Raw genomic sequence first — 27,264 nt, forward strand, 5'->3', positions numbered from 1 at the left:
ACCTCACACAGCCCTCCCCCTACCTCACACAGCCGTCCCCCTACCTCACACAGGCCTCCCCCTACCTCACACAGCCGTCCCCCTACCTCACACAGGCCTCCCCCTACCTCACACAGGCCTCCCCCTACCTCACACAGGCCTCCCCTACCTCACACAGGCCTCCCCCTACCTCACACAGGCCTCCCCCTACTTCACACAGGCCTCCCCTACCTCACACAGACCTCCCCCTACCTCACACAGGTCTCCCCCTACCTCACACAGAGCTCCCCCTACCTCACACAGGTCTCCCCCTACCTCACACAGGGCTCCCCCCACCTCACACAGGTCTCCCCCTACCTCACACAGGCGTCCCCCTACCTCACACAGGGCTCCCCCTACCTCACACAGCCGTCCCCTACCTCACAAAGGCCTCCCCCTACCTCACACAGCCTCCCCCCACTACCTCACACAGACGTAAATCTGGAGGAAAAATCATCCCCCGCTACCTGACACAGGATCTGTGATGTCCCCCACTACCTCACACAGACCCCCACTACCTCATTGCATAGACTGCCCCCACTACCTCACACAGGTTCCCCCCACTACCTCACACAGGCTCCCCACTACCTCACACAGGCCCCCCTACCTCACACAGGCATCCCCCTACCTCACACTAGGCGTCCCCCTATCTCACACAGGCCTCCCCCTACCTCACACAGGTCTCCCCCTACCTCACACAGACCTCCCCCAATTACGTGAATCTGGAGGAAAAATCATCCAATGACTTCGCTATGGGTGAATTAAGAAGGGTTGTCGATCTGTGATGTCTATTAGATTTAACAAATAAATACACGGATTCGCCGGGTTTGACTTAGAAATATGCACTTTACGAGGCGGGGAGGGGGAATGCGTTGCATTTTATGACTGCACGGTTGCGTGCAGGTCTTTGGGTAACTGACTGTTGTGTGTCGCGGGTTCGATTCCCCCGCCGGCAAAAGTTAATGTCAAATCATTTATTCCAATTAAACCATATACTTAGGTACTTTTGAAATGTCAACAAAGAAAGAAATAAACAATAGTCTGTCCGTCAGTGGAGCTAGGTGCTCGTTCCAAAGTGTAGCTTCGAATGGAGAAGAACGAGCAAGAAACTCCATTCGTTACTCTTTTAAAAAGTATATGTTTACAATTTCTCTAATACATTTTTCCAATCAGTACTCTATAATATAAAAAGTCAGTATTTCCTTCCTGACGCTCCGTTCGTACGATAATCTGTGACACCGTCATGAGTAGTGTATTTGTTAAATCTATTATTTTACTACTGTGCAACATGTCGCGGGTTCGATTCCCGCGCAGGCCAAAAAGTGATTATGGTATTTTTCGAGTAAAATGACGATTTTTAGCCCGGAGTTTGGAAATTCGGCGGAGTTTCAGTTTCACCTGTGTCTCGGAGCGCACGTGTCGTCGTTGGTACTGCGCCTGACCTCTCTCCGGTGGTGTCGGTCTGCCGTCCCATAGTTCAGACAGTGAGGGAACAGAGAGCGCTCCTGTGTTTGCACACACTAGAACACTATAATTTCTCCTCCGTAGTGGGCTAGTATAGTTAAGGTACAATTCCGAGACGGACCGCAGACTGCAAATTGCAACCGAAAACTTCAGTCTGCGGTCGCTGTGCGTTGCGTCTGCAGGCAGTTGTTGCCGCGCTTGGAATCAACTTCATAGATGTTCATAGAAACAAATGTTGCTTGCAGTCTGCGGTCCGTCTCGGAATTGTACCTTAATAATGTCGACTTTTTCGGATGACGATGAAGAAAAACTTATTAACATTGTAGCTGGTTATCCAGTTCTTTACGACACATCCAATCTACTGGAGTAACTGAAGGAAGCTACTGGAATATCTGAGGCACGATTATGTGCATTGTGCAGCCACTGCTGTTAGTTACCCTTACTAAAATATGGGTATAACGCGAAATTAGACTAGTAGAATGCATTTGTGTCAGCTTGGAGTTGTCATGCTCACTCAAAGGTCTCATTGGCGGTGGCACGGGCATTGGATCGCTCGATTCCCTGCAACATGGTTGAGTTGGGCGGTGCTGGTGTACGTGTCATGTTCGTGAACGGGCGCTGTCAACTGGGACTGGTCAGCTCCAGACTGCATTAAGATTATTGTCCTCAGGGTTATTTTCTTTTTCTATCGCTTTGACTGAATATTAGTTTTACATTGTTCTCACATAGCTGAAGCAATCGAAACAATGTAACCAAGATTTGTATTGTGAATCTGATTGAAAAAGAGTAACCTATGGAGTTTCTTGCTCGTTCTTCTCCATAGGAATCTACACTTTGGAACGAGCAAATAGAGCAACTAGAGGACTGACTGACAACAGACTTTTTTAAATATTATATTTGCTTTGACGTTCAAAAGTGCCTTCCCGGTCTATTTGAAATAAATAATTTTGACTTTGACAGAATTAAATAAAAAAGGGTTTGTAAAAATGAAACGAAACAATATAAAAACTTCATATTTAAATTTATTTAAAAATTAAATACAATATGTGTCATACATAATGTAACCAATACAACGTTGTTATCAGAGACAGTCGAGTCGACAGACAGACAGACAGACAAACAATATTATAACTTTAACAGCTACAATGATTTGACAAACAGGTAATTTCTAAGGTAGAAAAATCATCCAATGACTTCTCCCGCTTTGGGCGAGGCGAGAGGGAGTGTCAGACTCTTACTGACTAAACACCACCCCGTTCCTACTCCTGCATAGAGCCAGGTATAAAAGTACTTTTCCATCAGAGACGTGCTATGTAGCTATGCTACGAAGATGTAATAGCTAAACTGAAATTATGTGACCGTTTCCACTGATACTAAGCTATGTAGCTGTGCGAGGAAGATGCGCAGCTCGAGTATGCGATGTATCGATAGTAGGGAAGCCATCTATAGCACGCATCTTTCCATATAAAAACATATCTTAGCTGAGTCCGTTTCCACCAGTGTTAAGCTATGTGTACCAATGAATATGATTGGTGGAAGCCAAACGCATCCACAGCAACGTAGCATAGCACATCTCTGGTGGAAAAACAGCCTAAGTCTGTCGACTCGACATAATAATAATAATAATAAGTCCGCAAGGCAGCTTGTGAGTCCGCAAGGCAGCTTGTGGCGAGCTGTTGGGCAGTGGCGACCCCACGGACCTGACTCCCGGGAGAGGCCCTACTTTTTAACTCCGGTTGGTACTCGTGACTATCCGGAGTGGCCTCTCCTACCTCACTCTTGCCTTAATCGGCTGGTTTGAGTGGAGATTCGCAAGAGTGGAGTTGCCTTCAGCTCCACTTGGGGGAAGGACGTATCCCAGTAAGATGCTGGTAGGGGTCTTGACCGTACTTCCGGGATTGCTCTGATAGCCGTGGGATGCCTCCCCTTCCTCAAGCAGCTCAACGGATGTTGCTTCCCTTGTCGCTACATGCTAGCGGCCGTTTCCGGGGGCCCACTATTGAGTTTGCGAGTCACCCCCTGCCTGTTTATCCGTATTTTTCAATATTGGTCAGGGGCAGGGGCCATAGTCCCCATAGTTAACCGGTTAACTATTCCACAGCCACCCACACCCATATCCCTATCATTTCCTTTTACCATATCTCGCAATAGTCCTGCATCAACCGGGGATTGTCCTTTGGTGTACTTCCATAGTGCATACAGGGATAATCGCCGGCTGATGTCCCATTACATTTAAATCAAAATTGTTCAACGGGCCTCTGCGAGTTGGCTTCGGCCCCTCGTAAGCCTTCCAAAGGTCCGGGACCCTGTGGTCCCGAGATTATGTAAAGAACAGACATAATAATAATAATAAGCCCCCTAAAATCCTACCTTACGTCCTGGTTGAACATCTAACCACGTGGGGGGCGGACACGTATACAATTGAAACTTATACGGCTAACAAGGTAAAGGTAACCCATCAATATGGAGACTAGAAATAGAAGATTACGTTTAGGGCCGCTGCCCGAGGGTCGTCGGGGCACGTCTGTAGCTGGTGTCAGGCGTGACAGCATGCTAGCCAGTGACTCCCGGCTGGACGGCTGGGCGGGAGTCGGGGACGCGGGGGGTAGGGGAATGTCCTCAAGGACTACAGCCGATCTTTCAGATAGCAATAGTAGTAGTAGTAGAGCAGTCACCCCAGCTGAGGATGTTTCGCAGGAGGCACTTGCCACTCAACCTGCGACCACTAAAGCTGGCAAACCCAGAGTGCGTATGAAATGGAGCGAAGAAATAAACCTATTTATCATGCGCACATATTATTATATTACTAGATTAGAAACAGACCGAACCATGTATTGTAAGAAACTGCACGACCGTTTTGTGTTAGAGTACCCACAATTAAATGTATCTGCACAAAGAATTGCTGATCAAAGGAGAGTAATACTTAGAAATAAACTTTTGTCCGATGAAACCATTGAAAAGATTAAAACTGAAGTAGCCAATCAATTGGCTGAAGACGAAGAGAGAAACGATCTAAATACACTTACTTTAAATTCATTAACACAACCTTGTATTGATCAATTAGATAGCCAAGTCATACAAACTACTATTACGTCCTTACATACATCACCAAATCCCGATTCATCCATCACCACACAACCTTCTCATACACAATCCCATGCATCGACACAAACAAATTACTCAAACATTCCAATAGACATACAAAATTTAGAAGAAAACTATGACACGAATATACAGGAACTTTTAAATGCATTAGAATCAGCTCTTGCTAATTACACAGGAAGCGATCCTACCGCTCGCCCAAAATTACCCCGGTTGAAAGAAAACAAAACACTTTACAAGTATGTTGAAATTTTCAATAAGCACATATTAGGCAAATACACTTCCATTGAGTCTGATATAAATACGATTCACACTTTGATTTATTGTAGTGCTTTAGTAATTACGGAAAAATTAGGATACAATATAATAAGAAATAATGAAAACAGCAGAAAATATAAGAAATTGTCGAAACCTAGTTGGCAAATTAGAATTGAATCTGATATAAAAAAACTTAGGGCAGATATAGGAAGACTTATGCAATATATAAACGGCAATAGATCATATAGACTAGTCGAAAGAGTAGAAGAAATATTTAATAAAACTAAAAAACACTCCTCACATGAAAGAGAGAACATTAGACCGGAAGAATTTTTAGACACTTTAAAACAAAAACTATCACTTAAATCCCAAAGACTTGCTAGATACACAAAAGCACTACAAAGAAAAGAAGACAATAAACTATTTGCAAATAATGAAAAGAGTTTCTACCGAACTTTTAGGGAAGCTTCGACCCATCATCCGACAAATAATATTCCCGCGGAAAATGATTTAAAAGATTACTGGTCAAAGATTTGGAAAAACCAAGGAGATCATAACGATGATGCCCCTTGGATATATGCCGAAGAAGATAGGATAAGTAACATAGGCCCAATGGAGTTTAAAGAAATTACTATAGAGGACATACAATATACAACCAAACGTATGAAAAACTGGAAAGCAGCAGGAATAGATGGGGTACACAACTTTTGGTACAAAAAATTCATTTGTCTACATAGCATATTTGCCAGATTTATTACCGACCTCATCACAGGACAACAACAACCACCTAGGTTCATTACCAAAGGCATAACATACATGTTACCAAAAAGTGATGATACTTCAAATCCATCCCAATATCGACCCATCACCTGTCTGCCAACCATTTATAAATTAATTACATCATGTATTACACTTAGAATTAATAAACACATTACAGCACACAACCTCTTGTCAGAAGAGCAAAAGGGATGCAGGCAGAATCATAAGGGGTGCAAAGAGCAGCTTACCATAGATGCTACAGTTCTAAAACAGGCTCAAATTAATAAACGTAATTTACATATTGCTTATATAGACTACAAAAAAGCTTTTGATAGTGTTCCTCATTCGTGGCTAATAAAAGTGCTACAAATATATAAAATCCACCCAAATATTATAACATTTTTGCAAAATACTATGTCAGACTGGAGAACTACCCTTTATCTATCAACTAATAATACAACAATTAAAACAGATGAAATACCTATTCAAAATGGTATTTTCCAAGGTGACTCCCTGAGCCCCTTATGGTTCTGCCTTGCTTTAAACCCACTTTCCTATCTTCTGAACAATACAAACTCTGGATACAAACTAACTACTAATACTTCTCTAACTCATTTATTATACATGGACGATATAAAAATTTTTGCTAAAACACAAAACGACCTACAAAATCTAATTAACATTACAACAACATTTAGTAACGATATAAAAATGGAGTTCGGACTAGATAAATGTCGAACGATTCATATACAGAGAGGGCAAATAAAAACTTCATCAACCATAGAATCTAATACATTTACAGAAATGGAGCCATCAGACACATACAAATACCTGGGTATACTACAATCTAACATTATAAATCATATTCAAATAAAAAACAAATTAATAGCAGAATTTACACGAAGACTTAACTTGATTTGCAAAAAACAATTATATTCTAAAAACTTAATCAAAGCCATAAATACATTCGCTATTCCAGTTTTAACTTATACTTTTGGAATAATTAAATGGACCAAAACCGATATAAATAAACTAGAAATAAAAATACGAACTACATTAACTAAAAATAACTATTTACACCCGAAATCGGCGATCGAAAGAATGACAGTAAAGAGGCAAAATGGTGGAAGAGGCCTAGTCGATTTACAGCTATTGTGGCAGCAACAAGTGCAATCACTAAGGAATTTCTTCTATGGTAAGGCAAACAGCAGTAAAATTCATGAAGCAATAATTAATACAGATAAAAACTTTACACCTTTAAATTTACAAAATAAAGAGATACAGTTTAAATCAATAGGAGATCACCAAAAGATAAAACTAGATAGATGGCGCGCTAAAGAATTACATGGTAGACATATCCACGACCTAGAACAACCTCACATAGATTTCGATGCTTCTAATAAATGGCTAAAACTAGGCTCATTATTCCCCGAAACAGAAGGCTTTATGATTGCAATCCAGGACCAAGTAATTAACACAAAAAACTACAGGAAATATATACTAAAAGACCCCAATACACAAAACGACAAATGTAGGAAATGCCATAGACAATCCGAAACTATACAGCATATCACAAGTGCTTGCCCAACTCTCACTCAGACTGACTATACACACCGACACAACCAAGTTGCACACATCATCCACCAACATCTTGCCACTAAACATCAACTTCTTACCGAACCTCCCAAGCCTTACTACCAATATATACCAAAACCTGTGCTGGAGAGTACCAATCACAAGTTATACTTCGACAGAGCCATATTAACAGATAAAACCGTGCACAACAATAGACCGGATATTACCCTTATAGACAAAGTTAACAGAATAGTATATATTGCCGATATAGCTATTCCGAACACCCACAACTTACAAAAAACTATAACTGAGAAGATACACAAATATACAGAGCTGAAAGAAGAAATATTAAGAATCTGGAGAATGAACAAAGTATATATTGTGCCATTGGTACTCTCCAGTACAGGAGTCATTCCTAAATATTTACACCACGGAATCAATTTGATAGACCTACCCAAAAATACATACATAACCATGCAGAAAGCCGCAATTCTCAACACATGTCGGATCGTGCGGAAATTCTTGCAAGAAGATGCCGTTGAAAACGAATCCCACCATGAAGTTCACTTGGTTTAGGCCCGTGAGCTTCATTAATACCGAAATTCTTAAAATTTCGAGAAAAAGGAAATACCTTAAAAAATAATAATAATAATAAACTTTATTGTACACCTTTTACAATTCAGACAAATAAATATAAGTAGCGCTAAGTGGATGGTAGGGTACAAAGGCGGCCTTATCGCTTACAGCGATCTCTTCCAGGCAACCTTTGGGTGGACGGAGATGGTGAATGTTAGTGGAGGTGGTTCTGGGTGTACTTACAACTTAAATATATGAATATACAATTACATACATACACAAATACATACATATACATACACACATACCTACATACATACATACATACATAGATACATACATACATACATACATACATACATACATACATATATACACAAGAAATAATAGTTATGTTACAAATGACAAGAAAATGTGATAGCAGAAAGAAAACGACTGCAAGGAAACAATGACGCTGTGTTACAGCCTTGAAAGATAGTGATCCTTCACGAGCACCTTGAAAGTAGCGAGCGACTGTGCCTGCCTCACCAAAAGCGGTAGCGCATTCCACAGCCGCACGGCTCGAACCGTAAAAGATTGGTCAAAGGCTCTGCTTTGATGTTGAGGCATCTCAAGCTTGAGCCTCTCCGATGACCGTACTGGTCTAGAATGTGTGTCATGACAGAACCTGAAACGTTCCTTGAGGTAATGTAGAAGAGATAAGATATGAGTATTCCGGCGAAGGCGGATCGGCAGCCACTTGAGTTTCGTGCGATATTCGGAAATGTGGTCATATTTGCGTAATCCAAATATGAACCTTATACTAAAATTTTGGAGTCGCTCAAGTTTATCTAACTGCGCTTCGGTAAGATCCGGATAGCTGACATCGGCATAATCGAGAATGGGAAGGAGAAGTGATTGAGCTAGCGCAATTTTAGTAGCAGTTGGAAGAAAGTTACGAAGTCTGCACATAGACTTCGCAGATGCAAACATTTTTCGACTGACTTGTCCTAGTTGAGGTCCCCAGGAAAAGTCTTGGTCCAAAACAATACCCAAGTCCTTTACAGTATCGCTGTAAGGTATTGTAGTACCGTCGAAAACTATGGGTGGCATCTGTGTCCACGCGATCTTGCATCGTAAACGAGGGCTACCGACAACAATGACCTGGGTCTTCGTGGGATTCACCTTTAGGCCGTAGGCCGTACTCCATTCAGATATACGAGCCAAGTCAGTGTTGACCATCTTGACTGCTTCGGAAAATTCATCAGGAGGTGCTTGTGAGTAAATTTGCAGGTCGTCGGCATACAGGTGGTAGGAAGAGAGAAGTTCATTAGAGATAGAATTTATAAAAATTGCGAAGAGTAAAGGAGAAAGAACGCCCCCTGCGGTACGCCAGCAGCCGTATCAGACCAGGAAGAGTATGAACCCTCGACGGCAACACGCTGCCGGCGGCCACACAGGTAACTACGAAAGAAATCAATCACAGTTGGAGATATGTTGAGAGAGCTCAGTATTCCAAGCAGTATGTCGAAATCGACGGTATTGAAGGCGTTGCTGAAATCTAGCAAGGTGAGGAGAGTTAAATTACCGTTTTCAATACCGGATCGTATGTCGTCGGTGATGTGGACTAGAGCCGTAGTGGTACTATGTCCCGGACGAAACCCGGATTGGTAGGGATTAAGGAGACGGTGTTTGGTAAGGAAAGCGCTAAGCTGGTTATAGATTAGACGTTCAAGGACTTTGGAAAGGAAAGGTAAAATAGAAATTGGACGGTAGTCGGAAAAGGATTCAGGGTTTGGTTTTTTGGGTAGTGGTGTGATTTGCGCCTCCTTCCATGCAGAAGGAAAAACGCAACTGGATAAGGAATAGTTAAGGATATGGCAGATGACAGGAAGGATCTCGTCTAGGACAGGGAGTATCATCTTACGGCTGACACTGTCACTCCCTACTGCATTGGAACTGATGGATACAATGCTCCTTCTAACATCACAAGCTGTGACTTGATTAAAGAAGAATGGTGAGTAGTCGGGAGAGGGAAGAGAAGAAAGATAGTTTAAAGTCTTAGACTTTATAGACCCATTAATATAGGGTGAAGAGGAGAAGTGTTTATTTAAGGATTCGATATCTAGATTGTTGGTGATAGGAGTTTGACGCTGTTTGCCAACTCCCATCGACCTTAGAAATGCCCAAACCTTGGCTGGGTTACCATTTTCTACGGACTCATGAATATGGCGGCGTTGAGCATCCCTACACATCCTGTTGCTCCGATTACGAGCTGCAATGTACTCATTACGGTTCAATGAATTCGGTTGACGTTTAAATTTGGCTTTCGCTGCTGCCTTTCTGCGAATCGCAACTCTGATCTCGTCTGTCAGCCACGGCGCTGGTACATGCTTCATTTTTACAGGTCGGATTGGGGCATGAACGTCATACAATTCATTGAGTTTTTTGCTAAACACCTTGATTTTGTCGTCAATTCCCTCAGCAGCAAGAAGCTCAGACCAGTCAATGCTGCCGGCATCCTCACGAAGCCTGTCGTGGTCCATGCCACCAAAATTGCGCTGAAGGAGAGTTTTAGGTTTAAATTTAGGAGGAGAGAGTTTGTAGGAAAGGAAGATAAGGTCATGGTAGGAGAAGTTGTCAGCAGAACATTGTCCGTGCTTGACAACGTGCTGGTCTGACGAGACAAGGATAATGTCAAGAAGAGAAGGTGAACAGTTAGGAAAGTGGTGAGTGGCACTTAGTGGAAGAAGAGACAAGTTGAAGGATTGAGCGATGGATTGAAGGGAAGAGGAGCGAGAATCCTGTTTCAGGAGACAGGTGTTAAAGTCACCCATAATTATGCTATGACTGTAAGAGGGAGTTAATTTTAGGAGTAAATTTTCGAAGGAGGAAAAATAATCGATACGTAAGGAAGGACAGTAATAGACACCGAGCAATACTCTGGTATGTCGCAGAGTTAATTCCAGGAAAAGATGTTCGCCAGCGTTCTGCGGCGGAGGCTGCGGTGACATATCAATTATTTTAAAGGAAATGTTTGCTCGAAGGTATATGGCAACACCGCCGCCGCCGCAGCTCGTGCGATCATTTCTTATTAACTGGTATCCAGGTAGAGAGTAGGAGGTAGAGGGTAGACAAGGTTTTAACCAGGATTCAGAAACTAGGATTGCATGGATACTCTTACAGTCAAGATTTGCCAGCATATCGTGGTAATGAGCCGGAATACTCTGTGCGTTTATATGGACTACATTTAGATTTTTCGGTACATCGGAGAAATGTGATTCAAGTGTGTCAGAAAGTGAAGGAAAACTGGTAAAGCTGTCTTGATCAGAATTTGCTGAAGCAAAACTATCATTATCACTCTGCGTGTCGTCCATTATAAAGTATAAATATAAAATAATATAATATATAAAATGTATGCAATAAAAAAAAAAAATAAAATAAAAAAAAAAATTAAAATAAAATAAAATAATAAGTTTTAAAGTGTGTTGTGTGAATACGCAGGTCCACCTGCCGGTTACGTGTCACAATTCAAAAAAATAAAAAATAAATAAAATGTAAGACTACCTCAAACAGTGCTGCGTTCGGGCAAAAATCCCAGAGTTTATAAATAGATAGGTGAAGAAATAGTAATCAGAAATCATATAAAAAATAATTGTGTACATATAAATAGTAATAAATAATATTTGATATCATCTGCACTGATATTGCCTATGGTTTCATAGACAATTCACGCCTCTGATACCAAACCTGGAACGCAACTGTTAACTTCACATTTGACAGGTGTCAAACGTCAGTAACAGCAAACATTCGTAAACAATAAAATAATGTTATTAAAGTGGGATTTGACAGTTTGTATTTAAATATAATAACGTTGAGTGGTAAAGATATAGAAAATAGTTAGAATATAGAAGGGTATAGGAATAAAATATAATATAATAATGATATGTTAAGATAGGTAGAAGCAATAAATACATCAAAAGTAATAAATATATTGTGAAGGTACTCGATTACTACCACAAGACAAAGGAAATAGGAAGTGAAATTGTTACCCGAACGAAGCAGGATTATCGAAGTCACTTTTTAGTGGCGCCGCGCTTCCCTCTCCGTGCCACTGCCGCAGGAGATCGCTCGGGGACTGCTGCAGGAGACTGCTCGGGAACTGCACCGGGCTCGCCAATCGCACGCAAGTCATTGAGACTCGCAATGCGGCGCCTGACGCCATCCGGTCCCAGGACGTAGATGTGGCCCGCTTTAGTCCAGCAGTTCGCCACACCGAACTTATTCCGCGCTGCCATGAAGACCTGGTGACGTGTCTTCGTCAGGAACTCCGATATTGTGATACCCGTGCCCTTTAGTTTGGTCTTATTGTACCAGACCTTGTCACGGGTATCTACATCCTGCATCTTGACCAGTATGGGTCTGGGTCTTGTCTTGCCGGCGGAGCTGCCCACCCGGTGACATCTACGGACGTCAGAGGTAGTGATGCTATCCACTTTTAGCTTCTCCTGGACCATGCTTGCAACCACCATTGCTGTGTTTTCGCTCTTGTTCTCAGGGACTCCGTGGATCAAGAGCATCTTTCTACGGCCTCTCATCTCCAACGCATCCAAGTCCCGGACAAAGAACTCCATCTGCCGCTGCAAACACTCAAGCGCATCTAAAATAAACCGCTTGAAGGCCCAGTAGTCCTGTGCCAAGCTTGAAGTGCTGCCAGATGCAAGTTTGGAAGGCGTACCGCTATGCCCAGCTTCAAATTTCGCCATCCTTTCTTGGAATTCTGCCCTCATTGCAGCCAGTGTTCCATTTACAGCATCCACTGCTTCCATGTTGTTGGTGATGTTGTGAGTGTAGTTTTATATTCAGTGATAATAATGACACTAAACCAGCAGGTAGCGTGCCTTTCAATATGTACTTATTGTTTTAAATAATATTTATAATTTAAATTAAATAATTTATTTTTGGGGGAGACGCTTCCCTATGTGTTTCACTTTGTACACCTCGTGACCGACATATTACCGTTTTAAAAACTAACTATACATAAACATAACTATGTTATACATATGTGAAGCAATACACAGCCGTGCTAAATTCAACCTTATACCTTGGTAATAATAAGTTACAAAATCATGTACTTTATTTTATGAGCAAGCTAATTTATGAGTTCTAGCTTACTAGTATTTTATGAATTTGATATTTTTTATGTCAAGAGCGATCGGTGGAAGATTGGTGATCAATACTTATCATTCTAATGTCCGTCTTGTAGATTATTTTAAAACATTACACACGTATTTTTTATTTTCTTACGGAAACAAATACTTTCGAAGATATATCGATTTGAAATATTACGTCACTTCTAGGTATGTTTTATACGTAGAAATGACGTATTTGCTCCCACTCCTAAACTTTGATGAGTTTTATCTAAGTATTGTTATCTTAAATGACAAAATAAAAGAAATACGTGTCTAATATTTTGTCATTACCTAACTGACGGACTAAATAGTTTTTTTTATTTTCATACCCCGTCATCATCCCTATTATGTATAAATATAGTTTAAAACTATACAATGTTTTTATGTTTGTTAAATTAAACGACTTGATGTGAGATGACTTATATTTTACATTATTTTACAATGTTAATTATTTACTATATTAATAGGTGCGACTGCACTCGACACACACTAGAATGACAGTGGTCGTTGACCTCAGACCATAGTGACGGGGTAATGACATGAACGAATGATACTAAATTAGTGATGTAACATCCCCCTTCTTAAATTAAAAAATTAATCTATTTCATCGATTAACCTTTGTGTTGGTCTCACAACACGACCTGACTTAGTCTTATACAATTGTGGGAATTTTGGATTCTCCGGCTCCTGTCTGTCACCCTCATCTCTCCCCTGCGAAGAATTGGACCTCATAGGAGTAGGGTTGTCACTGCCATTACAATATTTATGCCTTAAGTGTACCCTATTTCTCCTATACCTGACTTTATTTATATCTTCTACAATGTATGACCTATTATCTGGACATCTTTCCTTCACAGTGGCATGTTCCCAATGACTCTTAGGATTTCTCTTAAAATATACATGATCATTTGGTTGTAACATAGACAATGGTTTAGTATTCCTATTATAATACTTTGACTTATTTAAATTATTTTTGACAACAGACTTTTCATATTCTTTAAATCTTACAACCTTTGGCTTTAACCTTTTATATGACACTGGTATGTTATCTCTTAAAGTTCTAGACATTAACAATTGAGCGGGTGACGACAGATTATTCTTAGGTGTGTTTCTATAATGCAATAATGCTATGTATGGATCTGACCCATTTTCCTTACATTTTCTTAGCATATTTTTGACAATTTTGACTGAGCTTTCTGCTTGACCATTTGACTGTGAATGATATGGGCTAGTGACTACATGTTCTATGTCCCATTCATTTAGAAAATTTTTAAATTCTACTGACTGAAATTGTGGACCACCATCAGACACTAAAGATAATGGTATCCCATGACGTGCAAAAATTGACTTTAAATGTGTGATTACATTGCTTGAACGACTGTCTTTGTTTAACAAAGCAATTTCTATAAATTTTGAGTAGTAATCAGTGACAATTAGGTAGTAGTTAAATTAGGTCAAGATACATTAAATCTATACCGACTTGTTGCCATGGATACTTACAAATTTCAAAATTTTGTAGTGGTTCCTTTTGGTTACATGGTTTGAATTTAGCACATATTAAACATTGTTCTACTATGTTTTTTATATCTGTAGACATATTTGGCCAATACAAAGATTCTCTAGCTAATTTCAAACATTTATTTATACCTTGGTGACCTTTATGTATTTTATCTAACATTTCTTTATACATTGACTTAGGAACAATTAATTTTGAACCTTTAAATATTAAATCTTTAATTACATGAATTTCAGCTTGAATATTCCAATATGGTTTTAATAATGGACTTACATTGTTTTTATTTTTAGGCCATCCTTCATAATAATATTTCTTTAACAATTGCAAACTTTCATCTTTCTTAGTTTCCTGACTTAATTTTGTGCTATATTCTTTACTAATTGCAAGATTTGAATACATTAAATTTACATGACATGACATTTCAGACTCATTTTCAGGTACATAATTTTCCTGAATAGCTGCTCTCGACAAAGTATCTGATATATACATTTCTTTACCAGGTACATGTATGACTTCTAAATCATATTTTTGCAAGGTTAACATCATACGTTGTAATCTTGCAGGTACATCATGAAGTGGTTTTTTAAATAAATAGACTAATGGTTTATGATCAGTATGTACTGTTACTCTATGACCGTAGACATATTGGTGAAACTTTTCACAACCAAATTGTATTGCTAACAATTCTTTCTCAATTTGAGCATATCTTTCCTGGGTTATGGTGAGAGTTTTAGAACTATATGCAATAGGTTTATTATTTTGCAAAATTACTGCACCTAATGCTGACTTTGACGAATCGACTGACAAGACTAATGGAATTTGTGGATTGTAATGAGCTAAGACTGGTGATCTTGTGATCTCCTCTTTCAAAATTTTAAGACATTTCTCATGATTCTCATCCCAAATCCAGACTGAATCTTTTTTCAAAAGATTTCTTAATATTTGAGTTTTTTCTGACAAATTCTTGATGAATGGACCTAGGTAATTAATCATACCTAATATTCTTTGCAACTCTTTGACATTGGTTGGTGTGGGCATCTCGAGTATTGCTTTGACTTTCTCTTGATCAACCCTAGCACCATCTTTATTAAATACATAACCAAGAAAACATACCTCTGACACTAGAAATTTACATTTCGACTTGTTAAATTTTAAATTAACTTGACGTGCTCTTTGCATAACTTTATGTAGTCGTTCATTATGAACCGACTCATTAGGACCATGTACTAAAATATCATCAATGAAAATTAAAACTCCTTCCAAATCACCGAACAAATTCATCATAATTCTTTGAAATATTTCAGACGAAGCACTTATGCCATAAGGCAATCTTAAGTACCTGTATCTACCAAATGGTGTTTGGAAAGTACACAAATCTGAACTATATTCATCTAACTTTATCATCCAGAAACCTGAGAAAGCGTCTAGATGCGTAAAACATGCAGCACCTTTTAACTGTGACCGTATCTCATCAATAGACTTTAACGGATAATGTTCTCTCATTATACAATTATTTAAGTTTCTAGGATCTAAGCATATTCTTAATTGACCTGAACTTTTGACAGTGACTACCACAGAATTTACCCATTCAGTTGGTTTTGTGACTTTTTGTATGACTTGCATTTGCTCCATGCGATCCAATTCCTCGCGCAGTTTTCCTTGCAACGCAAACGGAACTTTCCTTGGCGGATCAATACACGGAACTGCACCAGGCTTGAGTTTCAGATGACAGACTGGGGGTAGACATCCAAGACCCTTAAACAAATCATCATATTGTGTAAGAATTTGTTTACAAAAATCTTGTTTTGTGACGGAAAATACACGTTTTATTATACCTAATTTTTCACAAGTGGGAAGACCTAAGACAGTTGGACAGAGTATATTTGCTACAATGAACACTATATTTTCACAAATATTTCTATTTTCTATGTTTAAATTACATTTTAAATTTACTTTGCCTAGAATTGGAATGTTATTGCCACCAAATCCTGTGACATTTACATGACATTTATCAATTTGTGACTTTGACAGATTCAAGTTTTTGACAGATATGACATTTACATCTGCGCCTGAGTCTATGACACAATTTATTTTTCGGTTACCCACATGTAAGTTTATTTTCCATGAACTACCTGAATAATGATTTTCTGAAACTGAATTACCCTTGACATGACTAATTTGTTGATTTAAATTATTTAGATGAGATGCTACGTTTGGTATATTTGAATGCATGTTGTGATTATTTGTTTCTGATGCTGAATTACTTACATTTGACTGACAATGATGTGACTTCTTAGTGTACTTGTGGTGATTAATGTTTTGGAAGTGTGTATTATGTGACTTATTGACGGACTGACTGTTCTTATTGGATTTATTATAATTAACATGTCCTTGACTTAGACTATGACTGTTTTTATTGTTATTTATTGTCTTACGACTGACGGACTTTGGACTTTTATTAGTGTAGCATGAATATTGCTCACTTTGACTATTTTTATTTTGACTTATTTGACTTATAGGACTATTTTTATTAAGACTTTGACTTGTAAGACTGTTTTTATTATGACGGTGTAATCTCTCAACGCAATTAGCATTGTCATCATGGAGATTACCTAGACTTGGACTATTTTTGTTTTGACAGTGTAATCTCTCAGTGCAATAAGCATTGTCATCATGGAGATTACCTGGACTGTGTGTGTGTGTGCGTATTGACGGGTTTTTGACTGTATGATCGACTTTTTGACTGTTTTTGTGGCTGACTGTGTGACTGTTTATGTAAATGACTAAGATGATTATGACTCGACTGACTGTTTAAAATTCCTACAAAATAATTATCATTTTGTATTGACTTGGAAGTAAACGAATACAACTGTCTGACTTGTTTATTCTTATAGCAAAACTTAGCATAATGACCAAATGAGTTACATGACCTGCATTGTACTCCGATCGCTGGGCACTTCGTTCGATGAGACTGCCCACAGCGACCACATGTTGATGCTGACTGCCTCATCGGACTGGGAGACTTCCACGTGGCCCGATGTGGCGTTTGACTTGAAGCACGCTGTCGACAGACTCGTCGACCGCCGCTCCTTTGACGCAGTTGCATCACCTTCTCGCCGTCTTCGACGATGGACTTGTTAATCATCTTGTCTGCATCCTGCTGTGCGACAATTAGGGTTTTCGCCAACTCTCGCATCCTCTCATAGGTGAGGTTGGGCTCTTGCAACAGCCTTTGCCGGATGTGTGACAAATCCATGTGCATGTTGGCGATGAAAATATCCCGGATCATGGACTCGCGCAGGGTTCCGAACTCGCAATCCTGGCTCTTTAGCTCCAGATCGGTTATGAAATCGTCGATGCTCTCGGATTGAGCTTGCCTCCTTGTAAAAAACATGTACCTGCACATGGTAAGATTCTTGCGTGGCTCAAAGTACAGGTCGAATTTGACCTTGACGTCTTCTATTTTGGCTTCATCCAGGCTGATGTTAAAGGTATTGAAGATTTCGAGACCTTTAGGGCCAATACTGTGAAGCAGAATGGCCACCTTCCGCTTCTCCTCCGACCTGTCTAAACCTGATGCCAGCAGATACAGCTCCAGTCGCTGCCACCATTTCCTCCACGCCTCCGCGTTGTTCGCGGTTGCCTCCGACGACAACTTAAGACACTCCAGACCGGCCACACGGCACCTCGTGTCGCCGACGTCTTCGGTAGACATTTTGTTTTTTTTAATTTTCCGTTAACAAACGAATCTTCTTTATTTCGTTGTTACTTTCACTTCTGACACCATGTATTGTTTTTATGTTTGTTAAATTAAACGACTTGATGTGAGATGACTTATATTTTACATTATTTTACAATGTTAATTATTTACTATATTAATAGGTGCGACTGCACTCGACACACACTAGAACGACAGTGGTCGTTGACCTCAGACCATAGTGACGGGGTAATGACATGAACGAATGATACTAAATTAGTGATGTAACAAGAAGTATGATATTTTGATACAAAGGAAGATTTTTGGGTAAAAATAAAAGAACTAACATTTTTGTTTTTCGGCTTACTCACGTAACTGTTTGACGAGGAACGCGACTAGTTTCAAGCCATGCTAGAGGCTCATATTCATGAGTAGCATTCCGCGATACACGACGCGGCGACTGTCGCGCTATTATATAAACTAGTCGAGTTCCTCGTCAAACAGTTACGTAAGCCGATAACATAATAATTAATTTAGTATGTCTCACGAAAGTTATAATACAAACAAAATTTTACACATCATTTCAACAAGAATTCATTATAGTACATATCCAAGTATTTATAAGTAAACATCGAATGGACTTCATATAAAACACCTTAGCTTTGAATAATCTTAAGACATTCTTACCTTCATAGGTAAAAAAGATGTTTCAAATTTCCGTCTAGCAGATTATTTTAAAATATTAGACACGTATATTTTATAAGTACAGGTCGGTTAAAGAGCAGACGGATCACCTGATGGTAAGCAATCGCCGCCGCCCATGGACACCCGAAACACCAGAGGTGTTACTAGTGCGTTGTCGGCCTTTTGGGTATACAGGACAGTACACCTTATATTGAGCGATAACATAGTGATCTCCCACTACTAAAGTTAAATAAAACTCTTTCTAAGATTATTTAGACACCACTGACAAACGGTGAAGGAAAACATCGTGAGGAAACCTGGGCTTATAACTTCTAATTATAAGTTTGAAATCGCCAATCCGCATTGAACAAGCGTGGTGATTAATGCTCAAACCTTCTCCGTGTGAGAAGAGGCCTTTGGTCAGATATGGGATATTTTATTTGGTGAAAAAAAAATACGTGTATAATATTATGTATTTTTTTTATATATAGATGGATTAATTATCATCACCATATCGCAAGATACATAATAATAACTGAATTAAATCTTAAATAAATCATTTAAGTCTAAGTTTCTTCTTGAAAAACGGGTTTATAGGTGATGGGGTAGAGGGTTTCAGGTTAGTTTTAGTGGGTTTCTTAGACCCATCGAATGGTATATTAGGGCTCTGTCGAACACTCTTATAGTAGTCCACCGGTTGTTGCATCGAGTTATTTTTCAAAACGAATTTAACTTTTTTGGGCGTAGTATTGTAATGTACAGTCTTAGCTTCAGATTTCTTGTCAAATTTATTTATTTGTTTCTGAAATTGTTTCACTTTGTTCACAACTAAAGTTGGATTTTTAGCCGGTTTCGTATTTTTCTCATGTTTATTTTCATTTTTCTTTACATTCTGTGTTTCTGTAGATTTTTTATTACTTTCATTAGTTTTAACATTCTGTGCTTCAGCCTTTTTATTTTTATCCTTGACTGTAACGTCGCTACTTTTCTCAACATTCGTATTCTTATTATTATGCTCTTGACTAACTTTAGTCTTAGTAACTAAAGGTTTATTATTCTTTTCTGTACTTTTAGCATGTTTAGCTTTATCTTTGTGTTCTATTTTCTTATTTTCTATTTTAGCATGTCCATTTTCTACTTTCTTATTTTTATTATTTTCTACTTTAGCATGTCCATTTTCTACTTTCTTATTTTTATTATTTTCTATCTTAGTATGTCCATTTTCTACTTTCTTATGTTTACTGCTAGCATTAGCTTTAAGTCCTACGTCCGCACCATCCTTGCTCACTGTATCTGGTTTACCATCGACATTTCCGTTAATTTTCCGTTTTTTCCCCTCGCTCGGTAGTTTTCCGTCATGTTTCCGCTTTTTATTTTCCTTGTTATTGTTGCTTGAGTTGGGTTTCTGTTTCTTTGCGGCTGGTTCCTTCGTTTCTTCGATCTGCCAGCCGTTCTGTGGAGAGAGAAGTGTTATGTTAGTGACATGTGTAATATGGCATTTACCTCCGAGATGTCCGTAAGGATTGAGGAGCCACATCATCATTAAAATCTGATTTTACCATTATTTGGCAGCAAGGAAGCTGATTTTGCAGCACGAATTCTAGATTTAGCAGCAAGATATATAAATGCAATGGCCAATGAACACCCGCAATACCAGAGGAGTTACAGGCGCATTGCCGGCCTTTTAAAATAGTATTAATAAATACACTTGAAAAACATAACCCTCCTTCTGGCGCAGTCGGGTAAAAAGTAAGAATAATATGCTCTATTCTTGAAGGTTTGAGAGACTTATCAGATTGCCATAATCTCCATGCTTAGCAAGTAGATTGGAGATCATAGTTTAACATTCAGCATGTATCAGAAAGCGGAAACAAGGCAGTAGCCTTGTTGGCAAATGTATTTATTGTACTCTACATATAACTGTACGTATATACTTACAGTAGCAGTGTTGCTGAGCTTCTGGTTGGCGGTGTCCAACTCCTCAATGATGGAGGTCCCCGACCGACTCTTGGCCAGGAGACGCTTGCGGTGCTTGCGGCTCAGACCTGGAAGGAAACAGATTCAATAAATATTGAATAGTTGTCGTACACAAAGTATCAAGTAAATGGAGATCCATAACATAAGAAACTGCACGGTTGGCGCAGTGGCTGGGCAATCGGTTGCTACGCAATGCGTCACGGGTACGATTGAGCACTGAATAATTCTTAGGGTGATCCACAAATTGTTGTTTCGGGTCTGGGTGTCATGTGTATGTGTACTTGTATGTTTGTAAACGCACACACGACACAGGAGGAAATACTAATGTGGAGCAACGTTTTTTTCACAAACACAAAAAAGTACGCTTTAAACAATGCACGAAAGTTTTTGTTGCAACTTCGAGTTGTTGTAACTATTTTCAAATGTGATGCCGACCAAGTACAAAACTACTTGGTCAAGTATTAATCTGTTTTTTTTTAGTTATGTTTTTTTTTTAAACGTTGCCCCACTCTATGATTTTCTCCTATGTTGTGGGTGTGTTTACAAACATACAAGTTCACATACACATGACACCCAGACCCGAAACAACAATTTGTGGATCACACAAAGAGTTGCTCCGTGCGGTTAAATGAAACAAAACGCATAATAGATAAATACAATGCTAGACGTACCTCTGAGCGCCAGTTCATCACTGGCAGTGATGAGTTTCTTCTCCAGCGCGTGCAGGGAGTGGGCCGCCTTCTTGGGCTTCACAGGGGGGGCCGACTCCTCCTCCACAGGAAGGGGGAGCCGGAGGGGGTAGTCGTTCGCTGCTAGCTTCTCGAAACTGTAATATAATAATACTGGTTTTTATGGGATACAAGCTGACAGGTCGCCTGATGGTAAGCAATTAAGGGTAGGAAATAGCACGTTTACGCATACATTTTTGCAAAGTAATCGACGAGCATGCATGAAAAGACTGATGGGTGTTGATGAAGCGAAAGAGGTATGTAAGATTCATAGCAATTGGCGTTCCACTATCTCTGCCTACCTCCAAGAAAAACAGGCGTAAAGTTATGAATGTATGTATATATTTAATTTTTTTCTATAGAACAAAGAATTAAGACTTGAGCTGACTTAAAGTTAGAATAAAAAGTAAGCATTATTTGTATATCTTTGACTGCACGGTTGGCGCGGTGGCTGAGCAACCGGCTGCCGCGCAACGTGTAGCGGGTTCGATTCTCGCACGGAACAACTCTTTGTGTGATCCACAAATTGTTGTTTCGGGTCTGGGTGTCATGTGTATGTGAACTTGTATGTTTGTAAACGCACCCACGACACAGGAGGAAATCCTAGTGTGGCGCAACGTTTTTATAAAATAAAAAAAAATAATAAAAAAATCTGACCGCTCCAAACATATCCGCACCCTGCGCTGCGTGCTAGCGTGTGTGGTGGCGAGCTCGCCGCGCAGGATGCTCGCCAGCTCGCGGGCCGGCACCGGCAGGCTCGGCAACTCCACGTCCACGCGGCCCGCCCGCGGGTCCAGGGGCTTCTCACTGGGAACAAGAACAAAAAAAAACGTTTTAAGATTGAGGTTCTAATAATCTTATATTGCATTGTATTTATATTATTATTTGTGCATCAGTAGCAGCGCGACAATCGCCGCGTCGTGTGTCGCGGAATGCTGCTCATGAATATGAGCCTCTAGCATGGCTTGAAACTAGTCGAGTTCCTCGTCGAACAGTGACGTGATTATTTGTGCATGTCTATAGTAAGCAAAAGCACATGATCTAGTGTCTTCATCTTGTTTATATTAAGGTTGGTGTTTATTCTGTCGACATGCCTAAATAGTCATAAATAAATATTAATAAATAATAACCTGTGTAATGATAAATTTTACTCTACAAGGGTATATAAAATATAATTAAGAGATAAGAAATCACCACGTTCACTCCTCACGCGGGTGTTGTTTACCCTGGAATATATTTGGGAATAACACATAGGCTATTTTCTCTAACGGGGCAAAGCCGCTGGCAGGAGCTCTATTGACACAGTACCAACTTTTGACAACTACAACCATTTAATTATTTTAACTATCACCAACAGTATAACATCAACAGCCTATAAGTGTCTACTGCTGACCAAAGGCCTCTTCTCACACGGAGAATTCAAACTTATAATTAGAAATTACAAGCCCAGGTTTCCTCACGATGTTTTCCTTCACCGTTTGTCAGTGGTGTCTAAATAATAAACTATAAAATATTCTCACCTGATTTCCACAACGCTGTCATCATCACCGTTCTGCTGTTCCTCATCATCATCTTCCGAATCTGACACCAGCTCCAGGGCATCAGGTCCACCTTCCGGGCATCCCATCTGAAATATTAACAAATTACTTAATACGTATTTAAGAAATTACTTAATATTTAAGAAATTACTTAATATTTAAGAAATTGCTTAATATTTAAGAATTTACTTAATACATATTTAAGAATTTACTTAATATTTTTTTCTATGCTTAACCGAGGTTTTGCCTTCCAACAGTTTTCTTTCGGCAGTTAATGCTTTAAATCATGGTTTACCGCACGCTTAGATCACATATGAGTCCTAATATGAGCCGAAACTAGTCGAGCATCCTCGATAACATAGTACATAAACTGTTTGATTACATGATATGTTTTAAAATAATGTGATATTTTAAGGAAATATTCTAGGCACCGGGAGGATCCCTAGTAATATAATAAGTTGATAGCTATTTTTTTTTGGAACAAGCCCGCCACAACCTCCCAAAACCGCTACAACTCCTGTACACCAGGATCTACAGTAGATACAACCATGCAAACACCGGAACACTGAAGTCCAACGTCCCAGGGACATGAATGACTGTCTTGGATCCCGCAACGGAATAAATCAGAAGATTATTTTGATAGAAGATAAATCAGAAGTTTAATTACCACCACTGGTCGAGTGGTCGCAATTGCGACTGCCGGACAAGGGGTCTCGGGTTTGATTCCCAGGTCGGGCAAAGTATTACTGGGCTTTTTTCGGTTTTTCGAAGAATTCTCAATAAAAGCACAGAGTCTAGAACTGTGCCCAGTATATGGCAATACACTCACCCCCTATTACATGGGACTTATAACACAAATGGTGAAAAGTGTGTGTACATTGTATAGCGGCATTACGTGCTGTAATGTGCACCTCTGTCTACCCCTTCGGGGATCCGGAGCTGCGGACTACCTAGCGGGTTTACCGGGGCTCCGGTACGAAAAGCAGGAGTAGGAACGGTGTGGTTTTTAGTCAGTAAGAGTCTGACACTCCCTCTCGCCTCGCCCAAGGCGGGAAAAGTCATTGGAGGATTTTCGCCACTCAAAAAAAAAACCCTTCGGGGGTAAAAGGCGTGACGTTGCGTATTAATTTGCTAGCTGGGCAGCTACCTACCTTCTGCCAGGCCGCCGTAGCCTGTTGGTACTGGAGCCCCGCGTCGCTCTGCCGCAGTAGCGCGGTGAGCAGGCGCCGCGCCGCCGCGCACACGGAGGGAGCTTCGCCCCTACACATGTACTCACATACTGGACGCAGCAGTTCAACCAGGCTGGCTTCTGGTATTTCGCCGTTTGATACCTGGGGGAGAACATTTATATTGTTTATTTTATTAGAGCCATGCTTCGGCACTGTTGGGCCGGCTCGACCGGAGTGATACCACGGCCTCACAGAAAACCGACGTGAAACAACGCTTGCGTTGTGTTTCGTTGTGTGAGTGAGGTTACCGGAGTTCCTATTCCTTTTATCCATTAGAGTAGGTAAATTATTCTTGTGGTTTGTGATGTCGTTTGCTGGATTAAATGGAAAGTTTCAGTCAAATATGGATTTAAAATTAATTTTGCAAATACCTTTTAAAAAGCAATATTTGAAGTTATAGCTATAAAGACAAATAAGAAAGAGTATCTTAATCATAGAAATAAATAACATAAACGCATACGCTTATATGTAAATCAATTATCATGTTTCGGCTTACTCACGTAACTGTTTGTCGAGGAATTCGACTTTCAAGCCATACTCTATTCTCATATTCATGAGCAGCATTCCGCGAAATCGCCGCGTTGTGTGTCGCGCTGCTAAAAATACGTGAGTAAGCCGATAACATAATAATTAATTTAGTATGTCTCACGAAAGTTATAATAAAAGTTTATAACCTTGGCGATTTCTTCCAAGTAGCAGTCCAGTACATGCAGCAACATGGAGAGGGCGTTGCGCGCGTAGTGAGGCGTCTTCAGGGCCAGGATACCTGTAATTTATTACGTAACTTCAAGCTGCTTATCAATTATACGGGCCCCCGGGCTACGAGGGCCCGCAACGTGTGTAAGCAAAAAATAAAAACTTCCCATTTTTTTATTTCATTTCAGAAATTACAAAAGTACAAATGATCAACTTTTTTTCGCGTAAAGCAAAACTAAACAGCAACTTTAGGAAAATTAACATCATCATAGGAGCCCCCAAACATGGGCTTACTGTTATGGCATCGGTAAGTATCTACTCTTTGAGGCTTAAGAGACAGTCAACGGATGATTTTCCGCCTCAAAAAAACAAGGGGCACGCTAAGCCACTGTCATCACGGACAATTTGTTTAACCCGCGACACGTTGTGCGCCAACTGTACAATCTTAAGTTGACCCCTTATTCAGCATTTGCCTTTTGCAACCATTGAGAAAACCTAATTGTAGTGAATACTACAGCGTTTTATTTGATTAACTCTTGTAGAAGTACAGAGAGTGTGTAGGAGTACGCACCGTCAGTGCCGGCGAGGGTGCTGGCGTACAACTTGCAGCTCTTGACGCTCCACTGCCGGCGCTGCAGGCAACGCAAGCTGGCGCGCAGGTAGCGGCGGACCAGCTGTAGGGCAACATAGATATACTAATATAATAACTAACGTGAGACATACTAAATTAACTAAAAATCGCGGTTTACATTCACGGAGGAAAGCTCTACTAGTTACTAGTCACATAGCCTACTACTTTTTTACGCTTTTCTTCATTAATGTACGTGATTAAACCGTGATTTTTAGTTAATATAATATAAATATATTCAAACTAATATTATAAATGTGAAAGTTTATTTGTTTGGATGTTTGTCCCTCGATCACACTGAAACTACTGAACGGATTTTGATGAAATTTGATATACCGACAGGTTAAAAGCTGACTTGGGTGATAGGAAACTTTCCATCCCACGGAGACGCGGGCGAAGCCGCTGGCATAATCTAGTATTCATATAAAGTTGAAGAGTTGGTTTGAACGTGCTAATCTCCAGAACTACTGGTTCGAAATGAGTAATTCTTTTAATGCTGGATAGTTCATTTATCAAGGAAGGCTGGCGCGCAGGTAGCGGCGGACCAACTGTGGGGAAACATACATTAATCTATATTTATACTAATATAATTAATATCATCTGCTTGCTTACTATCAGGTGATTGTGTGTTTGTTTACCAGATTATATCATAAACTAATAATATAAATGTGAAAGTTTAATTGTTTAAAAGGACATGAATGACTGTCTTGAATCCCGCAATGTACTAAGAACAATACCTACCATAAGAAACTTGTCAGTGCGATGCTGGTCGAGCCCGTACCACTCGGTGGCCAGTATACGGAGCCCTGCCTTGAACATCAGCAGAGCAGCGCGGAGCTGTGAGGCAGGGAACAGGTCTAGGACTTCTGATATCTTCTCACATAGGTCTTCCTGTAAAGAGGAGTGGATTGATTGATTAAAGCAATTGTTTACATGGAGTCATGACTGTGGAGGGGTTATAAGGCCATTTAATAGATTCTAATTACACAATGTAATGGATATTATTCTCTCAAGAGTTGGACAGGTGTAAGGTGTGTGACACCTCACCCGTTTTTTGAACAACATTATCTTGTTTTAAAAAACATGTAGCACCACACTAGGATTTTCTCTGTTTCGTGGGTGCATTTACAAATATACAAGTTTACATACACATGTCAATGACCCAAAACAATGATTTGTGGAACACACAAAGTGTTGCTACTGAGCAACACTTAGTGTGTATACAGCGCAGCATGCGCCGGTGCAGATTGCCCAGCCACAACACCAACCGCATGCACGCGCACGCACTGTCTAGCAATATAATTTTATTACCAGTAAGATAAATCAATAATAGTTTACAGCTTACCTGTATGAGTGGTTTGTCTGACATCCACACGGCATAGAACAACCCTTTCCATACTCGGGTGAAGTCATCCTCTTTGAATTCTGGAAATAATAATACCTTGTTAATTCATATTCAAACATTCAAACATATTTACTAATTTTTTTGTATATAAATGTATTTGGAGATTCTCGCTTCTTTTGTTCTTCTCCATTTGAAGCTACACTTTGGAACAAGCACCTAGCTTCACTGACAGACAGACTGACAGACAATTATTTATTTCTTTATTTATTGACATTTCAAAAGTACCTATTTATGGTTTAATTG

General features: G+C 39.8%; 2 protein-coding genes across 3 annotated transcripts in view; both read right to left on the reverse strand.

Moving 5' to 3' along the window:
* Window positions 1-27,264, reverse strand: part of LOC118280396 (ribosomal RNA processing protein 1 homolog) — a 40,997-nt gene that overhangs the window by 12,183 nt on the left and 1,550 nt on the right. For both annotated transcript variants that reach the window (XM_050702171.1, XM_050702170.1), the window contains exons 2-11: window positions 26,962-27,041; window positions 26,358-26,507; window positions 25,560-25,662; window positions 24,967-25,058; window positions 24,215-24,394; window positions 23,046-23,152; window positions 22,183-22,332; window positions 21,469-21,623; window positions 20,759-20,865; window positions 19,214-20,273 (exon numbers count right to left, since the gene is read on the reverse strand). In XM_050702171.1, coding sequence (XP_050558128.1) covers window positions 19,377-20,273; window positions 20,759-20,865; window positions 21,469-21,623; window positions 22,183-22,332; window positions 23,046-23,152; window positions 24,215-24,394; window positions 24,967-25,058; window positions 25,560-25,662; window positions 26,358-26,507; window positions 26,962-27,041 — 2,021 coding nt within the window. In that variant the 3' untranslated portion in view covers window positions 19,214-19,376. The remainder of the gene's footprint in view (window positions 1-19,213; window positions 20,274-20,758; window positions 20,866-21,468; window positions 21,624-22,182; window positions 22,333-23,045; window positions 23,153-24,214; window positions 24,395-24,966; window positions 25,059-25,559; window positions 25,663-26,357; window positions 26,508-26,961; window positions 27,042-27,264) is intronic.
* On the reverse strand, window positions 15,574-18,892 carry LOC126912035 (uncharacterized). The gene has a single exon (XM_050702212.1). The coding sequence runs from the start codon at window positions 18,152-18,154 to the stop codon at window positions 17,120-17,122; it is 1,035 nt and encodes a 344-aa protein (XP_050558169.1). The 5' UTR covers window positions 18,155-18,892; the 3' UTR covers window positions 15,574-17,119.

Source organism: Spodoptera frugiperda, chromosome 21 (genome assembly GCF_023101765.2).
Source record: "Spodoptera frugiperda isolate SF20-4 chromosome 21, AGI-APGP_CSIRO_Sfru_2.0, whole genome shotgun sequence".
Lineage (NCBI taxonomy): Eukaryota > Metazoa > Arthropoda > Insecta > Lepidoptera > Noctuidae > Spodoptera > Spodoptera frugiperda.

Bases quoted from the DNA above. Each gene is read 5' to 3' on its own strand.
- LOC126912035 (XM_050702212.1), bottom strand. From the start codon at position 18,154: ATGTCTACCGAAGACGTCGGCGACACGAGGTGCCGTGTGGCCGGTCTG.